The 24,893-nt window shown below is 37.6% G+C and overlaps 1 protein-coding gene across 4 annotated transcripts in view; it reads right to left on the bottom strand.

Annotated features, from left to right (window-relative positions):
* Positions 1-24,893, bottom strand: part of MITF (microphthalmia-associated transcription factor) — a 211,317-nt gene that overhangs the window by 95,377 nt on the left and 91,047 nt on the right. Inside the window, exon 1 of one of the 4 annotated variants that reach the window (XM_008567206.1) lies at positions 2,465-2,581. The exons of the other annotated variants lie outside the window; for them this stretch is intronic. Within the exon in view, the coding sequence (XP_008565428.1) occupies positions 2,465-2,520 (56 nt within the window). The 5' untranslated portion in view covers positions 2,521-2,581. Of the gene's footprint in view, positions 1-2,464; positions 2,582-24,893 lie in introns of those variants that run through there. 4 annotated transcript variants of the gene reach the window in all.

The raw sequence follows: 24,893 nt of genomic DNA, 5'->3' as shown, positions 1-24,893 counted from the left end.
GTGCGCCGCTTGGGAAGCACGGCGGCGCTCCCGCCCGAGGGTTCGGATCCCACATACAGACCAGTTCCCGCTCACTGGCTGAGCGAGGCGCGGGAGCAACACCGAGGGTTGCGATCCCGTTGCCGGTCCCCGGTCCGGTACGGGGGCAACACTGAGGGTTGCGATCCGTTGCCGGACATGGAAAAAAGACAAAAAAAAAAAAAAAGGAAGAAATATTGATTCATTTACTATCTTTAGTGAAAATCCATGAAATACAGCAGATAAGACCTAAGCCCTGGAACAAGAATGCCTGGGTTGAAACCCTAGCTCTATGCAACACTGGGGGTTGCGATCCGTTGCCGGACATGGAAAAAAGACAAAAAAAAAAAAAAAGGAAGAAATATTGATTCATTTACTATCTTTAGTGAAAATCCATGAAATACAGCAGATAAGACCTAAGCCCTGGAACAAGAATGCCTGGGTTGAAACCCTAGCTCTATCATTTCTTAGGTACATGACTTGGGCAGGATTTTTTTTACCTGCCCAGGCCTCAGTTTTCTCATCTGTAAATGGTAGTGGAAAAAAGTACCTTTGTCACAGAGCAGTTATAAGAATCCAATGTGCTGACACAGGTAAGATGCTTAGAACGGTGCCTACAAACAATATGGCCAATGAGTAAAAGTTAGGCAACGAATTCTCCTATCCTGTGTTTTAATTCCTGAAAGGATATCCTCTGAGCATCTTAATAGCTAAAAATTAGTAAAAACTGACAAGTTATTTTCTAGGGAGCCAAAATTCTAGAATGTTGCTTTCTGCTATGATGTTCCTTTGCTTTCCTAGAGGAAAATACAAAACACACAATTAATTCACAGTGTGTAGCCTCCTAGAAAAACAGGCATGAGGAAGTTAATGGGCAACAAACAGCTCAGTGAACAGTTTTGTCAAAGACGTTTGCGAAGAATTTCATTCTGAGAGTTTATAAGCGAAGCATGCTCCTATGGCAAGTATATTAGTTAACTAGAAAAGGAAATTCAAAATTAAGAACTAATCTGGGTGTGCATTTGATTTGACATGACTGCTGTCCTCAAGCTACATCAGAATGGTGAGTTTCATCTGTCCATAGCATCCCATTCACTTGCTCAAAATTAATATTAAAAAAAATTAGTACGTTATAGAGTACATTCTTGTAGGATATGAATCACAAAAAGCAGACATCATCTCCCCAACTATTATGTGATTTATAAGGCAGAAATTTATAACATTTCTAGCATAATGACATTTTAAATACATAATTATATATACCTTGTTCATAAAATGCTCTCATTTTACAGACATGAGTAATTAAACTGCTTTAATGACACATAGAATGAAAAAATCTAAAGTATCTATAAAATCAAACTAAATACAGCAAAAATAGAAGCACAAGGAATTAAAGACATTTTTTAAACTACCTTTAATAAGACTTTTAAGAGACATATCTACTGAAAATGATGAACTTTAACCCACACTTAAATTTATGGGAATTTTATTTTTTTAAGAATCAAATTCTAAAAATAGTTCAGCTACATCTAGTATTTTTCCATTATTCTTGCCATCTTTAAACACACCTTCACAAGCTGCTGAACATAATGCTTTTCTGACTTAATCAGAACCTCTCTCATGACCCAGGAACGTTCAGTAAATAATTATTAAGCTCCAAAGGTAGCTTTTGCATAAGTTGATTTGCTTGAATGCCTATTCACTTAGAGACACAGCTTTTAGCATTGTTTTCAAATCTTATCACCTAACAGTGAAAGTAAATGTTAAAGGGGGTGGGGGTATTTAGCATTTCTCCATTTTAGTATTTTTTTGAAACTACCAATTTCAAAGTTGTTCTACATTTATATGCCAGGCAGATGATTCTGATGTTTGGATGTTTTGTTTTCCCCTCAAAGAGAAAAAAATCAATAAACAAAAAATACAAATGAGATGTTTATTAATGCAATGGTTACTATTCCACAGTCAGAAAAAAAAGGAGAAACCAAAAATCCTAAGGGTTTCTAATGGGACTGTTTTGACAAACATTACTATTAAGCACACTGTTTTCCTGAAGAGAATTCTTTTTTACTGATAACAAAGCTAGGCTGCAGTCTATCTTATAATCATAAATCAAGCTCTTTTCTACCTCACGTTTTTCAAGCAGCCGTTTTTTTTATTTGTTGTCATTATTAATTTAAGACCAACATTCAATTTTAAACACGATGGCAAAGATAATGGGGTAGAGCATTTCAATTCCCCCCCTCAAATTAGTTACCCTTGTCATATCCACCTACCAGAGGTTACAGCTAAAGCTGATTAAAGCCACAGTCACAAAGTAACAGCTCCAGTATTTTTAACTCCCAATAAAATCTTCCCTTCCTCTGTCTTCCCACTTAAAAAGAAAAAAAAAAAAAATCGCTCCCATTAAGTGGTCCCGGGATTATTTCCAGAATAAAACTTCACTTACAGATATAAGCTTTCAAAGGAGCATGGCATGAACATCTGAACTCTAAGCGCCTCCATCTTTTTTCCTTTAAGGTGTTCTGCAAGCCCTTGGCGAAGAGTGAAAGTCAAAGTTAGTTCTGGCACTGGCTGTGTCACTAGGGGTGGCTCCTGATAAGGCCCTGGAAACTCCAATCCAAACACAGCTCTGTGCTAGAACGGTGCCTGGTGTCTGTCTGCAACAGCAGACCTGTTTAATCCAGTACCTACTGTACCTGCAGGACAAAAATGCTGCCTCACACCGCAGAGGGGGCTACTTGAGGCCCCAGGCACAGCCAGAAATCCAATCCAGCAGCCTGGCGAGCACCTTGGGATGCTTATTTAGCCTTCCCCAGCTCAGATACCGGTTGAGGCTTGCAGGGGCTGCACGTTATTACAGAACTTGAAGGCAGAGGTAATTTCACATACCGGTGAATTTTTAACACTTAATGGAGTTACAGGATCTAAGAGGGAGAGTTGTGGGATTGCTCGTGTCTTTTCTCAGTTTGGGAGATCTCAGGCATCAACTCATCATACATCTCTAGCTGCTTTGCATCGTGCACAGGCATTTTTGGAGCTTGATAATTGAACGTGCCCTCCTCCTGACAGTCTAGAGATCTGACACAGAAATCCTTACCCTCAGACCCCAAGAATATAAGGAGGGCTGTCCTTGTCTGGTCCTAGTGGAAGTAAAACATAAACCATTCTTAATCGTGGGCACCATCTTTCAAGACACGCAAATCTTAAAGCTATACATCTGTCTGTTCTTAGACCATCATCCAATCCAATTCTGAATGCATTGGTATACAAAAAGAAAAAAATGGCGATACATACTATACTCTTAAAAGACACTTAAAAATGCAGACATGACAACATCAATATTATCAAATATTTATACAACTCATACAGACGCAGCACACCAAAGATGCCCTGCAGAGTTATGAAATGTGTATGTTATGAAATGTGTATGTGTATGTTTCTCCCTACAGAAAATTCAAAGGTCAGAACAAAGACATCTAACACTGACTAGCTGTGTATCCTGGGCAGGTTACTTTACCTCTCTGTGCCTAAGAGTTTATCTCCAAAGTACATGGTTGGAAAACAATGTAATCTCTATAAGCCACAATCAAACTCAAATTCCATAACATAATCTTTTTTTAACTTCCCTCTAATAATAGGAAATAGCCAGCCAGGAGCCTCAGCCAAACTATTTCTGGCTCTGTTTATTCCTTACTCATTTATTCATTCACTCATTCTTCTGTTCAACAAATTTTATGAAATAGCTACTATGTCCCAGGCACTGAGTAAACTCTTAGAGTTTATCATCTAGTGGGAAACACATTAAAGAATCATATAAATATATAATAATAAATGTAATAATTGCCACAGGAAGACAAAAAACTTTAAATTGAAGGGTTAGAAGGCTTCTCCTGGCAGGGACCTCTGGGCTGAGATCTGAGGGGGGTGGCGAGGTTAGGAGAACAGAAGAAGAGTCTTCCAGGCATTGGTAGCAACACATGCAAGAAAGCTGAGGTGGGAATTTAGCAGAAGAACCTGTTGTGACTGGGGGACACAGAATGAAGGAAAAGTGTGGTACCCATGAGACCAAAGCAGTGACCAAGCCCAGACCATGCAGGATCTGGCAGGCCAAGGAAAGACCATTGATTCTCATCCCCAGATAAACAAGAAACCATTGAGAGATTGTAAGCAAGGGAGCAATGAACTCAGATTTGAGTTTTTAGAAAGGTCTCTCTGGTTGCTATGTCGAGAACCAAGTGGAAGACGGGCAGGATTAGCTACTTCAATAGTCCTGGTAGGAGGTGATGACAGTTCTTGGGGATAGGAGGAGTTGTGAAGTAGAGAAGAATGGGTGGATTACTGGTAAAACTAAAGATCCACAATAGAGGGAATAGGGGAGAAAAGCAGCCAGGTCCCTGATGCAGTAATTGCATTCACCAGCAGCAGTCACTGAGCACTTTCTACATGCCGGGTACTGTGCTGGGTACTGTGCTGGGTACTGGGGCAAACAGATGCCTAAAGATGTTACACTATTCCTCTTACTAATCTACCCCACCCCTCTTCTCCTACCTCTAGCACCATATGGCATAAAAACTAGAAACTCAGGTTCTAGTGTGGACTTATCCAGGTTCAAAACCCACCCCTTACTAACTCTGTGACCTTGTACAAATTTACTAAACACCCTGTTCCCTGGTTTCTTCACCTGAGAAGGGAAATAATAAGTGCCTATCCCATAGGTTACTGTTAAAAGTGAATGCAATAATATATGTAACGTTTTCAGCACAGTCTCTGACACATAGTAAACTCCCAATAAAAAAAAAATAGCTCTTATGATTATGATTGTGGTTAGTGCTACCTATCCTGGATTAATGTTGACCAATCTAGAGAACTAAGAGACAGGGTGGGAAAAAAAACCAAAAAAGTGGCAGATCAAGGAAAAAAGAAAGGATGGGAATTACCGTATTAGGACCTTTAAGGGATTATTTTTAAAAGATCAAGGAGGACTCTCTCCCACCTTGGGCACTATTTAAAGCTGAAATCAGCTACAAGGCACGTGGGTAAGTTTTAGAACTGAAACCCTGATTTATTACATGCTTACACATAGGGAAAATCTGCACCCTCCATGGGCTCACAAATTTGACCATGAAACCAATGGTATCAATTCCAGCCATTCCTGATGGGGACACAGTGTGGTTCCAAATGTTCCCCTGGTGTGTTCAGCCAATAATATCACCTGACATTTTATCCTGGACAATCCACCACCCAAAGAAAGATTTCCATTGACCATTTCCATAAGTGTTTAAATAAAATTACCTTTAAGGGGCATGTGACCAATTTATTTATGGTACTTTAGAAAAATCTAGATTACACTAGAGTTCTCAGGGAATCTTCTTGGACACAGCAACGAAACATCCACCAGCAAATAGACTAAAGCTTGACTTAACTGTGCACATCTGCCACCATCTACAAAATCTATGAAATGCTAAATACATTTCCCCAATACTACAATATTATTTCTCATGTCATCACTCAATTATTCAACAAATGTCATCTGAGCACCAGAAGCCATGTCTGTTTGGCTTACCACTGTATCCCTAGGACCTAGTAGGATAAACAGTCCAAGGTCTGATGTTCAATATATATATCTTAAAAATAAATCAATCTATAATGTGTAAGCAACTCTTTTGGGCACATTTGTATTATCCAGATGTGTATCCTAAGTTTGTATGCATATGAATACACACACACACAAAAATAGCCAAGTCCTAAATTTAAACACAAACTAAAAATTGGTAGTGGGGGGTGGGGGGTGGGGGAGGGGAATAATATTTTAAAAAACCAAACAAAATGCAGAATACAGAATAAAAATATTACCTGTACTCCAATGCATTTCAAATCTTAGTCACCACTCCTTGCCCTAAATGCAGCCAATCAACTACAGTCATCAGAATTCTTACTGACCTCTTTTACAAGCAGAACCTTAACTAAAATGTAATTTAAAACAATCAACCATCCAAGTGACAGCCAATTTTTTCTCTGCAAGCTAAACTGGGCTTTGGAATCTTTCTGGAAGGAAAAATCCAATCACTATTTCGAATGGGTTAGAAAAGAGATAAGAAGAGATTTTACTTGTTATCCTGCCCAAAACTTAGGCAAAGAAAAGTAAAGCTACTGTTTTATCACAGCTCAGAATTATTCTTATTTTATTTGTGTATTAAATGTTTTATTGCCTTCCGAAGCACACAATTTGCATATATATATATATATATATATATATATATATTTTTTTTAGGTTATTGTTCTTTTCAGCAAACTCGTACTTTTACTCACCAGCCTAACAATAGTTAACATTTGACAGCTTGCTATGTATCAGGCAATACTCTGACCCATGAACTACACACAGTTTAGGACGCATCTACCTAGTCTTGGAATGTTTCATTACGATCCCAGCCAATGGTTCCTAAACCTGTATTCCTATCAGAAGTACCTGGGAGCCCTCTCCCTATCCTACTCCCTTAAAATAAATGCAGGTTTTAAAATAGTATAAATGCCAAGGACCTTTACCCAAGCAAATAACTGAATGAGACTCTTCAGGGTTATGGTTTGGAATTCTGCATTTTTTTTTTTTTAAACTTTATTTTTCTTTTTTGGAACAGCACTTCTTTTTTTTTTTTTTTCCCTTTTTTTCTTTTTTCGTGTCCGGCAACGGATCGCAACCCTCAGTGCCACGCCCATACCGGACCGGGACCAGCAACGGGATCGCAACCCTCAGTGTTGCCCCCGCACCTCGCTCAGCCAGTGAGCGGCCGGTCTGTATGTGGGATCCGAACCCTCAACGGGAGCGCCACCACGCTCCCAAGCGGCGCACTGTAGCAGTGCGCCACTGGGCCGGCCTCTGCATTTTTTTTTAATCCTCCTAAGAGTCCAATGTGCAGTCAGGCCTGGAAACCACTAATATATCATGTAACATATTACAATATATATAAGTATATATAATATATTCTATGTAAACTCTCTTTCAGAGTGGCAGAAAAATAGTCAAGAATGGAAGCTCCTTTCATTTGTGGAATAAAGAAGTTACTTGTACATTTTAATTCTTTACTGTATCTACTTGGAATTACTGTGAGCATGCTTTGAATGCTCAGTGAAAGCCTTACTAGGGGGTAATTAAAGAGTACCACCAAAGTGGCAATGAAACTCAAAACCTACTCTCAAGAGGAACACACACATCTCTGCTCCCCACATGCCATTATGCACGTGTTCTAGAAAAAGTCAGATGCTGCTGAAAGGCCCTTCGACCCATGCATGTATTGATTTTGTCCAGCGTGTGAGAGGCACTGTTCTCAGTGCTGTGGAAAAGACAAAGATGAAGATGCCAAGAGGCTCTGCTTTCCAGGGGTCACACCAGAGAAACCCAAGACTCCGTACACACGCCTATGGCAAGAGCCCGCGTCCTCCTTTTCCCCTGCCTCCTCCTCCCCAGGACTGACTCCATGGGGCCTTGGCAGATGGGGTCTTGTGGGTCTTACGTTTCTTCCTCAGAGAGGTCTTCTCAGACCATCCTTCCTAAAGCAGAAACGCCCACTTCTGTTTTTTGCTCTCTCAACAAGTGTTTCTTTCTTTTATAGCACTTCATCTAACTTGTAATCATTTCATTTGTTTTTTTTTTTTTTTTTTTAATTCTTTCGTCCTTGTAGGGCAGAGTCCTTTGTATTTATTTTATTCTCAGTGCCTGGCATATATTAAATGCTCGATAAATACAGGATGAATAGATGGATGGATGAATGGACGGATGAATAGAAGAAAGGAAGAAAAGATGGATAAGTGACAAAATGAAAAAAAGATCAGGTAACAAAGGCTTTATGAAGGATAACCTGAGGATGGCATTTCATTAATTAGGAGGGAAGTCAACAGGCATCAGTGGGATGTGCAGCTGCAGAGTTTTTATTCACAAGCTTTTATAGCTGAACACAACTCACGTTCATGGATAAAGTAGTGGGGTATAAAGTTACAAGAAATTGGTCCAGCAGTTCTATTTTGAAATCACCACAGCATGACTAAAGAAAATCTTCAATGATTACCTATCTGCAGAAATAACTGTCCAGTACCATCAATCATGTTTATCTCTTTCATTCTGTTTCTATTTTTTTCTCCTACCAAGAACACATCTCCTGAAAAAGATATTACAGCATCCTCTGAAAGACAGAAGGCTCATTGTACCTGGCACCCAAAGAAGTCCTTCAAGATTAAAAAGGGAAATACGGAAGAGACTAAGATGACCTCATGTCACTTGATTGTGACATATCCCAACATTATTAAAGAACTGTTTGGATGCTTATACAAACATCCAGAGAGTAAAATTGATGTTTTTTTTAAAACTGCTTAGAAAAATCTGCTCTGAGAAGAAAAATATAATCTACAAAGAGGCATCTCAAATTCTGTTTGAAGTGAATTTTTAAGTAATTAATGAAGAGAAAAATATATAAAATACTAGCTTGCCTCTTTTGTTTAATACAATAATCAATATAACAGATTAATCCCTTACCTTGAGCTCGCTCTTAGGGTTCACAGCAAAAGAAATATTCCTGCATTAAAAGTGATTCACAGTCCTTTCTTTGTTATCTATAAATGGCAACCGGTATTTGCAATAAGCAGACCACAATCTACAATATAAGCCAAGTAGGTGAGACAACACAAAGTGAGAGAGGGAAATGCTGATGAGATTATGCTGCTTTCATAATCTCTTTAAATGAGAAATTTAGTAAAAATGCAATTTACTTTCCTTATCAAGGTAAATAAACAGGAAAAGATATGGCTGTCTCCAGTGTGGGAGACCAAAGTTATTCACAATATGACTTCATGATAAATAGTCTTCCACTTTGAGACTTTAAAGTCTTGGAGTTTTCTCTCAATTTAGTGGTTAATTCCTAAATCACTTAAAAAGGAAAATGTGGACTTTTCTATTGTTAGTAACTTTTTTTTTTAATAACGAAAGATTGAAGAGCAAATAAGCATATGAGGTGTCTTTGCCTGTCTTTCAGGGGGGTCGAAGATTGGAACAGAAGAGAGTGCATCACTGTCATTGTCATCTGCAACATCAGCTTCTTTCTTCTTCCAAGCAGGAGTCAAGACATATTTTAAAGCAACATAATATTCAGCTCTCAGAAGTGATGAATCCACCTTTCCCTTACTTCTATCTCTGAATGAGATATCAGGACATCAGCTGCTCAAAGAGTCACCTAAACTTTTATGGTCCAAGGAGAAGCCGGAAAAAGGGACTCAGATAAAGAAGAAAGGGACAATTTGTCAGGTAGATCATCTAGTCTATTCATGTAAACTAAATATCTGTATTCCAAAAACTGACCTTAAGGTAGAGGGAGACTGTTTCTTACAGACAATAATGCGATTCTGGAAGGCAGTATGGAAGTTACCGAAATGCAAAAACTCCACAATTTGTACAAACTGTGGTAAAGATCCAGGGTGGTGGTTTCAACCTGTGGGGAGCAAACTTCTGAGAAGTCCACAATCTTATAAAGCATGAATAACTGATATGTCTCTCCTATGAATATAAACTTAGCACCATTTTTCCAATGGGAGATGGCATAGTGCGGTGATTCAATGTAGACACACACACACACCCCACACACTATTCACATCCTAACTGGCCAATACAAGTACCGAATCCTGGACCTTGCTATTATCAACACCGCACTCTAACCAACTGGGCTAACCAGCCAGCCCCAACATCCTAACTTGACCGTGGGTAAGTCATTTAACATCTGAGTCTGAAATCTGAATCTATAAAATGGGGATATTAATATTACCTACTTCATAAATTGTGATGATTAAGTGAGATAAGTTACAAAACGTACTTAGCATGGTGCCTGAAAAAAAGCATTCAATCAATGTTATACAAGAAAGAAGGACACTATTTCAGACTACTGTTAGGTAATAAAAAGTCAGCCCTCGGGACCTCAAAGAACTTCATGTTCTAGAGCAAATAAAAGTTATTATTTGGAGACTGGTCAAGTTGTTTTTGAAACTGGATATTTAAAGAGGTTGTACAGATTCGAGATACATGTAAGTCTGAGAAAGGTCTAGATGAATTTGTGAATACTCTATTCACTGTGAATAACTGAGAAGTAAAGTGTTGGCGGGCATCTTAACTTCTGAGAGCAGACAACTAATGGTGCCTTTGCAACAGCTGTCTTAGCTACAAACAAAATTCTAACCCAGGGAACCTTCTGCAATGACTCAGTGTGACAATTATGTTTTTAATTTATATTTTTACTATGTAAATAAACCCAGTTAAGCAAGAAATCATGTATTTAAACAAGCAAAACTGTAGTAGAACAAACCTCTTTGTGCTCAGTAGATCACCTCAAGTTAAATTAGTGTTAATAGTCAAATTTCCCAAACTTTTGAAGCATCTCAAATACTCACTCATACTAATAACATCCTGTTTCAGTTATGCTGAGCAAATAGGATTTTAAATGAGAAAAATAATATTTGCACAAAAATCCTTCCTGTCTGTTGATTAAATCTAATCAATCAGAATAAACTCAATACACATTAGCTTTCTGTATCTAATTCACACTCTAGGGAATCTTGCCTATAATCAAAGCATATATTTATGTTGATAGTAAGAGGTTAAAATAACCAATATTTTAAATTAATAGTCTGTGTAATTTTAAGTAGTACTGCCATGAAGTGACATAAAGGAAAAATTAAACCTTTGCCTGAAAAAATTAAGTCATGTTTCCTTTAAAAAAAATAGTGCCTAACAAATCTACCTCATTCTACCTTTAACATTTCCTAAGTATTAATTACCTGCCTGATATTATGGGCAAGGCTGGTGATATAGATATAGAGAATAATAGGAACTCTAATTCAAGCTTCTCTAGCTCCTAATATCAAACAATATTGGTTTATTTTTAGCAGATGTGAACAAAATCATGGATAAGAGAAGATTCAAAATATTCTTATAAAAACTCATTCACTCATTCAACCAATATTTATCAGGCTCACACTATGTCCCAGGCACTGTCCAATATGCTCGAGATACATCAGTGATATAACGTGGACCCCTTAGACGCTTTTGTGAGTTTTTTTGTTTGTTTGTTTGTTTTTCTCTTCTGTTTGGTGGGGTTTTTTTGGTTTTTTTTTTTTTTTTTTTTTTTTTTTGGGGGGGTTTTTTTGTTTTTTTTTTTTTTTTTTTTTTGTTTTGTGGGGGTTTTTTTTTTTTTTTTTTTTTTTTTTTGGGGGGGTTTTTTTGTTTTTTTTTTTTTTTTTTTTTTGTTTTGTGGGGGTTTTTTTTTTTTTTTTTTTTTTTTTTTGGGGGGGTTTTTTTGTTTTTTTTTTTTTTTTTTTTTTGTTTTGTGGGGGTTTTTTTTTTTTTTTTTTTTTTTTTTTGGGGGGGTTTTTTTGTTTTTTTTTTTTTTTTTTTTTTTTTTTGGACCTTAGACTCTTAAAAGAGAAATGCTTTGAAGTAAATCTGAATGCTCAAGTCATTTATCAGTTTAAATAGGCAACTTGGAAGTTGCATGAATGTGCATGCAATTTTTAAACAACATCCACAATGACATTTTTATTAACAAGAATGTTTGGTTTCTAATACTGGATCAATCAATGCATTTTCATTTCCAGTGTGCCAGGCAGGAAATATGGAAATTTGAAAATCTGAAAAAACAATGAGATCATGTTTCTGCCTCCCTTAAAAGAGGAGGGGGGAGAGAAGAGACATGGAGAATTCTTCATATTGTCATACTGCTACCTTTGCCTCCTATCTGCACATCACACCTCATGTTTATTTAATCTTTTTTTATTGAAATAAAGAAATTGAGGGACAGGGAGTGAGGTGAGTAACTTGCCCCAAGTCAAGACATTTATGAGCCACATATCTGGGGTTTGCAACTCCAGGCCTCACCCTCTTCTCCAGGCTTTCTGTTCCAGGTTTACTCAAGCTAAGCAATGGTCAAAAAGCAAACTACAGAGATTCTAAAATTAGAACCTTGAACTGGAGTTGCCTTTTATTTGTCTGTAGCCCACACCCCACACTAGATTCTGGATTCCATAAAGGCATGAACCATGTCTCTTTAGTTCACCGCTTCATGCTTTAACCACAGGCAATACCAAACACAGAGAAGACACTCAATAGCTATTCATCAGTGGGTTAAATGATTAATTGATTGACCATAGTGCTGTTTCTGGCCATGACTGACTTAAAAAAAAAAAAAAAAAAAAAAACAGAGAATGAAGCCGACTTCCCTGAACATTTATACCAAGCGTGAATTACATTAATGTCAGTCACTTGAAAAAATATAAAGAAGAAACAATGCTTGTCCTCAAATAACTTAATCTGGTTGGAAAAGAGACTAAGAAAACATAAAATTACAAGGAAGAAAAAAAAGTAACCCCACATATCAACACAATCTATACATCTATACATGTTAATGAAAGAAGTTAGCAAGTTCCCACGGGGGGAAAAAAAAGAATTCTATGGGAAGCAAGGTCTTTGGAAATCTGTCTTCACGCTCTCAACACTTGCCCTGTTAACAAAAAAAAACAGAGACCTGAGACTCAGCTGTTCCAGATAACATACCTACCTCACAAGGATCTAACAATTTCCTTCCAATGTTATCATATTCATTCTACAGGTACTTCCATTTGTGGCTTTCATATATTATAACATTACCTTTAAAATATGTTTATTATTTTAAGCCCCATTTAGTATTTGGGGGCAAAAGTAATGAAGTTAGCATGAGAATGGGTAAAATTTGAGAAATGTTGATGGACAGATATAATGTGCCAGAATCCTTCAGTGGAAACAAGATTAAACACAGCCCAGAATAGTGGTCTACTCTAATGTAGTGAGAAGCTAACAGCTACAAAGAATTTCAGACTGATAAAGAAAACCACGTAGGGTTCTGAAATCATAGTAAGTGAGCCTAGCCCTAATCTCTAACTGTGGAAAATGAGCGTGACTCTCAGATATGATTCCATACAGGAAAAGTGGGGACATGGCCAAGTAGAACTGAGAATATCACAATGGAAGTGACAAGCCGCATTTGTTGACAGTGCCTGTAAACAAGACCTCTGCTGTTAGAACAAAATGTCAGGCACGCTTGAGGTTGATGTTTCAATGTATAAAGACCTCTTCTCTAATGCTGTGAAGGTCGCTGCTGCCTGTGTTATCTCCTGGGGCACAAATTTAGCTGATTAGTTTTGTTTCTAATTTCATAATGAAAAATCAAAAGAGATTTCTAGTACAGATTTTCCCTAGCTGTATAACACTTTCATACACTAGATGGAGCCAACTTTATAATGCTTTGGGATTCATGCACAGGTTTTGTGTAGTACTTGAAAAAAAAATCTATACGCAAAGTTATGTGAGAGCTGTGTACTACCTAAATATATTTTAATTTAAATATTTTAAAATTTCATTTTAAAGGTCAAAAGATCCCATCATTTTAACATTCTGCATGTTTCCTATAACTCTTAAGTCCAAATTAATATCAAAGTGTCAATAATACTATAAAATGTATATTTCAAATATGTACATCTTATAACTCACTGGCATTTTAAACTTTGGTTTATTATCATGTATTTATCATAGCTTTTTAAAATGACAATTTAAAAACAATACATGCTTCTTATTTATTTATTTATTTATTTATTTATTTATTTATTTATTTATTTATTTAAATTGAGGGAAAGGAAGCCACTTATTAAAATGAGCATGACCATCTCATCAGACCTATAAAGTATTCTTTATAGGGGGTTAGGGCAAAAAAGAGTTGCAAATAGGCAAATGCAGACTCTCAATACACGAGAACATAGAAACAGTCCCCAGCACAAGGTGAAAGTGCTAACATACTTGCAACAGGAGAGAACTGACCTCCACGACCAGGAAAGGTCCACTGCCAAAAGACAAAAGAAAATACCAGTGTTCACAGTCACCAGCCTGGGGCTGAGATGGGCAGCAGGAAAATAAGAGGAAGGTTATGGCCTGGATTCTGTCCCGCCGGTCATGGCAACCCAATGCCTTGCCACTGAATCCTAACACTTCGGAGCAGTAGTTCTCAACCAGGGATGATTTTGTCCCCAGGGGACACTTGACAATGTCTGGAGACATTATTGGCTCTTACAAATGGGGAGATAGGTACTACTGGCATCAGGTGAGTAGAGGCCAGGGATGCGGGTAACCATCTTACAACGCACAGGACAGCCCCACAAGAAAGATACTCAGCCCAAGTGTCAGTAGTGGGCAAGTTGAGAAACTCTATCGTAGAGTAAACATCTCTCCCATACAGAAGACACAGTAGTTCCAACTCATTGTAAGCATTAAATTATTAGCCCCAAATTTTAACGTGTTTATAAGACAGCTTTTAAGTCTACAGACACGGTATATGGATACACTTGAGTCTATCAAATATGCCACAGTATTTGAGTCAATGTGTCAATGTGTCAAGGGATTAAAGACTAAGAGGAAATATATCAATAAGCTGAAGATTATTGACACAATGGACAACTACACAACACTGAACATGAGTGAACTACAACTACACGCCTTTACATGGATAAAATCAAAACAAATATTGAGTGAGAAAAGGCAAATCACATAGAATACTGCCATATGATTCCATTTATTTAAAGTTCAAAGTATAGTATAGGGATGTATTCGTAGATGGTAAAAATGTAATGAAAAGCAAGGGAGTGATTAAAACAAAATTCAGGATGACAGTTAATTCGGTGGGAGGTAAAGAGGAGGAAGCAATCAAAGATGAGGCTTCCAGATTGTTCTGTATTTAAGATGGATGGTAGGTATATGGTTATTTATTTTATTACTCTTTACTAAACAGATGGGTTTTAACAATTTAAAAAATAATAATAAATGAGTGTAAGGGAACTGAAGAAATGAATGTAGAGGCTGAACATCCTTTAACCAAAATGCTTGGGACCAGAAGTGTTCTGGATTTCAGATTTTTTCAGATTTCGGAATATTTGCGGAAAACCTATCAATTAAGCATCTTAATTTGAAAATCCAAAATCTAAAATGCTCCAACAAGCATTTCTTTTGAGCATGATGTCAACGCTCAAAAAATTCTGAATTTTGGAGCCTTTCAGATTTCAGATTTTTCAGAGTAGGGATGTTCCACCTGTAGCAAGTATAAGCCACTCTTTTGAGACATTAAGAAAGATAATAGTCAATTTTGACATGACCAGCTAAGGTATCACCAGGGTCACAGATACCTCTCACTCTTCCTTCCCCTTATCCCTCCACTGAACAATCACTTACGACATCTTATCTGTCAACCACCAAACTGCATCTCTTCTGACCTCACAGTCACCCTGACATGGTTCTACTCTGGTCTGGACTGCGAAATCACTCTGCCTACTTCTCCCGATATATCCTACACCTACTACTAGATAACCCTTCCTACAGTATGGTTTTGCTATTTTCACACAACTATTTTAAGAAAATAAATGGTTCTTCAATATACAATGAATGAATTTCAAATGTTTTATTTAGACCAGCAATCAAGGGCACCTACCTTTCTAGTCTTATCTATTATACTAATTCCAACCAATATAAACAACTTATTCTAGAACTCTAGCTGTATACTCTTGCTTGGAGTACTCTTCACGCACACACCATCCCTTTCTATCAAAAAACCTACACGTTCTTCAATGACAGATGCACGGCCAAATATTGGCAAGGAATGGAACAACTGGAATACTCAGACACTGCTGCTGAGGGTGTAAATTTGCACAAATACTTTTGAAAAATGATTTGCAGTATCTACCAAAACTGAACATGTGCATGCTTTATGGGTGATTAATTCCACTCCTTGGAACAGGCACATATGTTTCCCAATAAGCATATAGCAATAATGTTCATAGCAGCATTGCTCATAATAGCGTAAAACTGTGGGCAAACCAAATGCCCAAGAGTGGAATAGATAAATAGTGATGTGATCATACAATGGAATATTCTATGAGAATGAATTATTGCCACATACAGACAACAAGAGATGAACCTCACATACACAATGATGAGCAAAAGAATCCAGATGCAAGAGTACTTGTCATATAATTCCACTTGTATAAAGATAAATAAAACCCAGACATTATTAACCTACGGTGTTAGAAGTCAGGACAGTGATTATACTTAGAGGAGGGGCTGACTAGAAGGAGGCACAAGGATGCTAGTAATTCTCTATCTCATAGGCTAGGTGCTTGTTATTTGGTGAAAATTCAGTAGGAGGTACACGTAAGATTTGCAGACTTTTCTGTAAGAATGCTATACTCCAACTTAAAGTTTACTGAAAAATACTTTTAGAATCTACCCATTCTTTAAGACTATTTCTTGACAAACCTTCCTCACTTTCTTAACAAAAATCTTTCCTGATACCAAATATATCTTTCTCTTCTACCTAATGTCCCATAATATAATTATAACCTTAAAATTACCTTATAGTTGCTTGCGCATGTTTACTAAAGGAGCCTCTTGCAACACTAAGTGTACACAGCAATATTTCCTTTATGATTTCCCATATTGTGTTATAGCAGCTAATCGATAAATATTTATGGAATTTAAATTAAATTTATGGAATTTAAATTACATGTATTGCTCTTTTCAAAGCAACATTTCTCTGAGTATACTGAGGAGATGCTATCATCCCTTTTTTATTATCTTATTTTTATTACTATACATTAAAATTCACCTCTTCTGGTGTACTATTCTGTAACTTTTGAAATGTGATAGGGTCATGTAAACATCACACAGAATACACACACAGGTCAATCACCACAAAACATTCCCTGTGCTGCTGCTTTGTAGTCAAAACCTCCCCCATTCCTAACCCTCTGAAACCACCTATCAGTTTTCTGTTCCTATAGAGCTGTCTTTTCCAGATGTCATATAAGTGGAATCATGTGGTATACAGGCTTTGGGTCTGGGTCTTTCCCTTAGCAAGTGCATTTGAGATTCAACACATCTGGGTATCAATAACTTGTTCTTTTTCATTGCCAATCAGTATTCCGTTGGGTAGATGAACCACAACTGGTTTATCCTTTAACTAGTGAAAGGATATTCTGGCTGTTTCCAGATTTGGGTGATTATGAATAAAGGTGTTATTAATTTTTAAGAGCTTTTTTAAAAAAGGATATTTGCAAGTGACTCAGCCAAGGTCACACAGTTACCGGTGATAAAAAGAAATGGTATATGTTCAAAAAAACAAAAAACTATGGGAAAAGTATGTTGACAATTTTCCCCCTTATGTTAATAAAATCCAGCTCACAATATGTTTTCTGTAAAGAGATTTTGAGCCACCTTTTCTATATTAAGTGCACATTAATGCACCAGAATTCAGAATTATATAATTAAAGCACCTTTCTAAAGGCTCCTTCTTGCCCATGTGACCCACGTGGCCAGACAATTACAAGTAACTTGCATGTCTCAACCTATGTAAAACCATTCACCACTGCTGTGTAAATAAGTGATGCTGCCCAGCCAGCCTCTGCCTTTCATCTGACCTACTGGACTCACCTGCAACACACAAAGATCAGGGCAAGTGACAGGCAAGTGACAGGCCCAACACTCGGGGGCTCCAAGAACATATGAGGAAAGGGTTACTTTAACAACTTGGCAGAGGGGTGGCTACAGCTGCACTTTTTTCTGTTGATTTAAACACAAAAAGCATATGTCCAAATCCTCAGGGGCAGAGTGCCCACATCACAAAATTTGCATTAGCTGGCACTTTGGGTGTCCATCTGTGGAGCCTCAGCCACTGTATATCCAGGGTCGAAGACACGGGGAAAGGAAATGTCCAAGAAAAACATTTCACAGAGGTAGCTGCCCTGCATCTGTCACCATGGCTAAGGACAGAATGTAGGTTCTAAGTCTCTAAGACTCAAGAGTGCATGAAAACTCTTTTTGCTCTTAAGATTTCAGTGTGTCTGTGATAGTCACTAGGAAAATCATGAGAACCTCATCCTTTGACTGCTCTCAAAGTTTCTGAAGTAAAATAATAATAGTTAATTATAGAAGGTCTGCTGTATGTTCCTGTGTTAAGCATTTCACATGCAGTAACTTATTTTAATCTTCAATAGCAACCCTCTAATACTATTATTATGTCCCTTTTACCAATGTGGAGAATGAGGCTTCGAGACATTATCACATGCTGAAAGGTTTGCAAAGAAGAAATTCAATCCAAGGCATACTCTGAATCTGGATCCTATGTTTTTAACCCACAGGCTATACCACCCCACAGTCCTACTAGTAAGTACATTTATTTATGCAGACACTCAAAAACTATTATATGACTATATCCACCCAGGGTCATAAATATGAGTAAGATATGCTCCTTCCCTCTAGGTACTCATTACTTGTGGGAGGGTGGGGAATCGTATAAACAATACTACCTTAACCTTTTTGGTCAGATACTTTTCTGAGATTTGTATGAAAACTATACTCTTTCCAGAGAAAATTCACACAGGCACAGAAACACAAAACTCACTGAATGCCTGGACCACACGTTAAGAATCCTTGGAATACTTAAGGAGTTGACTATAAGCTGCACAGGGTTTTGTTTAAGATAGGAACAAAGTATTGTGAGAATTCACAGGAGAAACCCTAGGGTAGAGAAGTCCTGATGATTGAGGGGTATACACCAGGCAAAGAAGGAAGGAAGGAGGATCTTCACTGGAGAGGGGCATGCTACAGAAAGCTGGTGGCAGGGAAAAAAATCTAAAGAGAAAAGAGGGAGGCAGGGAAATAGGTAACAGGCCATTGAAATATTCCAGGCATGAGTTTCTTACTTCTAGAAAGATGTGGTAAGAATAAGGTATCAGAGTCCACGCTCTAGGGTGAGAAAGAACTGGGTTCAAATCCAATGTTCTCCCCTCTCTCATTAGCTCTGCACCCAGAGGGAATTATTCACCCCCTCTAAGCTTCAGTTTCCTCATCTGCAAATGGGGATAAGAAAAGTCCCAGCTTTGCAGGCCGCTGTGAGATAATGCATGAAATGACCCACAGCATTCACTTGGCACTGAACGTGAGGTGTAAGCATTCAATATATTGTAGCCCTTATTCTGAACAACATTATCATCACCACTGTCATCACCAATGCAGTCACCAGGGCCTGATGCTAACATGCCTCACAAAAGGAGCCCCTCCAAAACAGCAACAGAATGAACTTAATTTATGCTCGGGCCATCCTGCTACATTCTTAGACACACCAAATACTGTAGAAGGTTCTTTGCCCAAATAAAGTCCCAGCACAAAAGCCAACTCTCAAAGTACTTTCCTGGTAAACTCACACCTTATTATTTATTCCTATTATTCACACACAAAAAAATGAGAAGCATATTCTATAGTAGAAGGAGAAAGAAATTATGACAGTCTTTGGGATATCTGTAGTGGGTTTGTTGGGTTTGTTGGTTTTTTTAACATCATCAGTGTTCACTCCTTTCATAAGTGAAAGTAAAGATTATTATCAAGAGCTAGACAGTGCTACATATTATTGTCATTACTATTATGTCCATAACAAGAGTCTGAAAACATAAATTTTTGCAAAGCCTTTTGCACTCAGTTCATCTACGTCACCATTCCAAGCGTGACATTACTATGCAGAAAGGGGAAAATGGTACAAAATATTCTACTCAATTCTTCTTAATCACGTTTTTGGTAATAGTTTATTTTAAATTCTTCATACAAGTTAGACACTGGAATCCATCTGTGAGTGCTCGAGGAAATGTGTGGACAATATTTTGTTTTGATTGCTCAGCCATGGTAATAGACAGAACATTCACGAAACCCTTGCTCTTAAAAATGTTCCATGGCCAGCCAATATTTGCCAGAGTGGTACTGTCATAGAGTCAGCCCTGGAAAAATAAAGTCATGAGAATCACAGCCATTTTCATCTTCCCCAGACGCTGGCCAGGATGTCCGAATATCTCTGCCATCTACGCTGACACCATCTACAGAAATCACCATGTTCCGCTCACTTTAAAGCACACAAAAGAAAGGAAAACATAAGGATTCCAACAATCCTTTCTGAACCCAACACACTGTTACAAATTCACCAAGCCTCCTTTGCTTTAAATTTGTTCTCCTGAAAAAGCATAGTAGTAAATGAGTTCATTTTGTCTACAATGAAAACACGCAGTAGGAAATCCGATTGTCCTAGAATAAGAAGTAGAATAATTTGATGATGAGACAGAAGGAGAAGTGCAGGCTGATGAGAGGATAATGTTTCCAGCACATCACTAAACATGGATGTGGTGGAGCAAGCTGACAGGCTGTAGAGATGCAAACCCATCCAAGGGTGAATGGTGGCCCATTCATGTGGGGTTTTCAGGTTTCTCAATGAAATATGAAAATCCTGAATCAGATGTGAAAATTAATGATTCTACATGCTGATTCAGAGTTGTTTTCAACACTGTGGAAGGCTACACTAAATACATCTAACAGAAAGACTCAGAACAGCAAGTCTCCAGACCAGCTGCAACTAGTGCCTTCTCTAATAATTTTCCCAGGAGCCAGAGCAGTGCCCATACATAACAGCACTGAATGATCAGAGTTCTCACGGTCTTTGCACTCAGCAGATAACCTTTAAGGAGGTTCATGGTGTCCTGATCCTTCCTCTTAGGGCTAAATGAACAATTATTCTGACTTAGCGCTTCAGTTCTTAATGTGAGATCATGGAAAATACAACCCATCCTGGGTACAAAACAACTGTGTATGCTGAAGCCCTCGTGTTTTCTCAGTCCCTGTGAGGAATTGCCAAAAAAAAAAAAAAAGAAAAGAAAAAACAAGAATTACAAAGCCCTGAATGGTACCAGAATCAAGTAGACTAAAAAACAGTTCAGAAAGAAAGCTGAAATCATCTTAAACTTGCCAGGCAAAAAATAAAAATACCACAATCTGGAGGGAAAAATGTTCTTCTCTTATTTTTGTTTATTTATACCTTGTTCTTCCCAAAAAGACTTAAGGCAGTTTATGAAAAAGCATAGAATAACCCACAATGAAACAACTACAACACAAAATTAATGTAAGTGGATGAAAGAAAAAAAATGAAGAAAAGAGAATTCAAATAACTAAATTAATTAAATGACCTCAGGAGTAAGATTAGTACACAAATACAAATAAGAGTTGGCACCTTTTCTAGAGGTGGCTCACAAATTCTTTCTAAACCAGAGGGCTTAGAATCCACCACCTACAAGGGCCAGGCAGGAAAAGGAAGGTAATAAACTGAAGAGTGCCTGTTCTGTTTTAAGGAAAATGACAATGCATCTTCACTGAAACCCATGGCTGCCATGGATATGAGACATGAGAGCCCAATAAGGCCAGATTTGATTTTTCAGTAGAATGCCAGTAACAAAATTTTCAATAGATGCCAGTAATTCAAACACACTTGTGTGAAATCTTCTCATTCCAATGTTGGCAAATAGATTTTCCTTGGGTTTAAAAAAAAAAAGTGTGGGTTAAAGAAAACATGTCTGTGGCCATAAAGAGGAAGAAGACATGATCAGTTACATGACTAACTATATCCATAAAACAAAAACCCAAAGTTGTGTAGAAATAGAGTCATTTGTGGTATTGAAACCAGAGAGACACTAATCCCAGGAGACTTCATAAAGAGGACATTGTAACACCCACAAGATCAGCAGCCCGTACAGTCAAGATTTATAGGGCTCTATTTTATAATGATCTTCAATGGGGGCATAATACTAAATGAGATTTAGTAAAACTAATCGGCGGGTGCCAGGGATGGGGGACACAAATTCTCAGCTATATCAAAATCTCAAAGTAGAGTTTTCTGCTGGTCTGGATTATTTCAGGTACAGATTTCACAGTAGATTTCCCTTAACTGTTTTATAACCAATGATCTCTTTTGATAAATATAAAATTCTCACACTGTCCTTAAACATTGCCACCTTGGAAAATAATTTTTCCAATGACATACCCTTTCTCCCTCATTGTTTTAGAGTATCCATAGAAACAGATGAGCCTCTGTCATTCAGACTGTAATCCATAAATATTGGTTTTTCACAGCAAAATTTGATAAGTATTGAGTAGCACTGTGTTCAAGGTTAGAGTCCCTGACAAGAACCTGGAATGAGGTATTCCATGGGGTTTTAAGTTCAAGGCCATTTGCCTTACTGGATGGCCCATCTGGCAGTCGAACTGAAAGTTGTTAAAAGCCAAAGAACTTGGCATGCCTCCAGTCACCAGCCAGGGAAGGATACACAGGTAGGACCAAATGTCTCCACAAAACAAATATCCTTGTGTATCTATTCCAGGTCATGAACAAAAGGACAATCAAATTCACACCACACAGCAATGCTCCATGGAACGCCTGGGATGGTGATGGGGAGGTTGGGGTCCAAACCGGGTCTTGACAGACCTAAAACTAATGCAGCTTTATTTCATCTATCTCATAGACAGTTCCACTAGATGCTTGTTTTGAAAATGCAAATGTTCCAACACTATTGATACATTAGGGAACAACTTGGCATAACCTAAATAAAATCTGGTTTGCATATACATGAGTTTGCCCACCAGAAACAGTAGATGAACACAAAAAACTATGCCCAGCTACATCAAGCAGTGCAGAAAACCTGCAAACATCTACCAGCTACCCCAATTTACTATGTGTGTTATGCGCCACACCCATTCATAACTGGAGCTACAATGTTTGGTCCGTTTTCAGGTGTTTCCTTCCACCACTTCATAATAACTCACAAACCACAACTCTTTTGAAGCCACTTCCACAAACACAGTCCAGGCCTTATTCAAGGCAAAGTACCAAGTTTGTTGTCATGCTGATGTGTTGCTTAACCATTTAACAAGTGTAAGACTGTCTACTGTTTTTGTAAGTTTATCTTTTCTTTTTTAATATGTCGCCCATAAAATTTTTGAGTACTGTGCTCCTAATGTACATTCCAGTCCAAGCTACTATGCTGCCCTACAACAGGAAACACCACTCACATCATATCTGATGTACAACATATTTATTAAAAATTCATTAACTTGAGATTTAGCAAAGAGTTATGTAAAATTTAATATGGATATGAAAGTACTATGCTCTAAAGAATCTATTTGTTCACTAGGAAAATTAAAGACAAATAAAAAAACGCATGAAAAATAAAAAAATCATTCATCTTAACATAAATATTGATGATTTTCCTTTCAGTCTTTTTTCTCTGCACAGACAGCGCTACTAGCCCTGGTGTATGCACAATTTCACTTGACCTATTTATCTTAACTTGGCTTTAAAATTGACCTGTTACTTCTAAATTAAACATGCTTATTTTTCTGAAACAAAAAGAAGTATTAGCAAATTGACTCAATCGTTTAATATTAGTTGAGCTCATACGATCTGCTCAGCACTGTGCTCTGTGACATAGAAATTAGAATATTTAATAGACTGTGCTTAACCACCAAGAGGATTTCTTAACATTTCCAACTTTGGCACAGTTGCAATATTTCTTACCCTTAATATTAATTACTATTTTTATTCTAGTTCTAAGATCTGTTAAAAATGTAAATTATATAAATAGCATATTCAGAAAAGAAAATGGACATGTATTATTAGTCTCCTGCAAATTACAGCTTCAAGAATTACATCCTGCTCTTTTATCTGCCACCTTTTCAAATATTGTACAACCAAAATTAACTACACAAAACAAAGCTGTATTTGAATATTTTTAAGTAGTAAATACACACATTAAAGTGTCATAAAGATTGCCTGCTATTTTTCCCTTTTTCCTGCTAGCAGTTATTTTAAAGTTTGTGTTTGTGTGTGTGCATGTGTGTGTGTATGAATAAGAATTTCAGAGTTTTTTTTTTTTGTTTTTTGTTTTTGTCTTTTTTACTGACCGGTAACGGGATCGCAACCCTCGGTGTTGCGCCCACACCGCGCTCAGCCAGTGAGCGGGAACCGGTCTCCACATGGGATCCGAACCCTCAGCGGGAGCCCCACTGCACTCCCAAGTGGCGCACTCTCCAGTGCACCACCGGGCCGGCCCAGAATTTCAGAGTTTATTAAAGTACATTGAAGATAAATATATATTTAGGCTCAGTCTTGAATTTTCTCTTCTTTAAAATGTGAAATACATCTGTCATTCTATCTGTTTAAGTTAAATTTCCTAACTGGCAACACACAACTAGGAGTCAAAAGCTGTTTGGGGTTTCATCCTCTCCGACCTTTTGATGAGATGCTGAGAAACACTAAGAAATGAAGGCAACAAGATAAAATCAAAAGAGACTGGATAATCCATACACCTAACAATCTGCTCTGAAATCACTGATCATTGATTTTCCCTTCTCTTTAAATTTTTTTGTTTGCTTATTTTTGTTTTAGGGCGGCTGGTGGAAAACAGGGATCAAACCCTGGACCTTGGTGTTAACACCACACTCTTTACCAACTGAGCTAACCAGGCTGCCCTTCTTTTCTTTAAAAAGAAAAAAAAAAAAAAAAAAGCTGTTTGGTAAGTCATTACTGAGACTCAAGAATGGGGGAGGAGGGGATACTGGAAAAGGACACAGGGTTCTATCTCCAGGTACCATTAAAGTGACAATCTACCGCATTTTACTCTCTCATTGAAAAAGACAATTCTAACAATTTCCTGATGATAGTTAAGCCTTCCATTGAGATTCCCGTCCCTTTCAAAGTATCTCTGTGTGTGTGAGACAGGATGGATTAAGTGTTCTAGCTCACCCTGGGCAATAACTTTTCTCAAACTTCATAGTGGCTCACCTAGTTGTACCTATAGAAACATTCTTGTAAAGGGCGTGTTCAAGAAGGGGAGAAGTGAACCCCATAACTTTTCTACCAAAGCACGTTTCTACCAAGACAGAGGACAGAGGACCAGCCTCCCAAGGAGGA

The sequence above is a fragment of the Galeopterus variegatus genome, unplaced genomic scaffold (assembly GCF_000696425.1).
Source record: "Galeopterus variegatus unplaced genomic scaffold, G_variegatus-3.0.2 Scaffold303, whole genome shotgun sequence".
NCBI lineage: Eukaryota > Metazoa > Chordata > Mammalia > Dermoptera > Cynocephalidae > Galeopterus > Galeopterus variegatus.
This window is presented reverse-complemented; position numbering and strand designations above follow the sequence as displayed.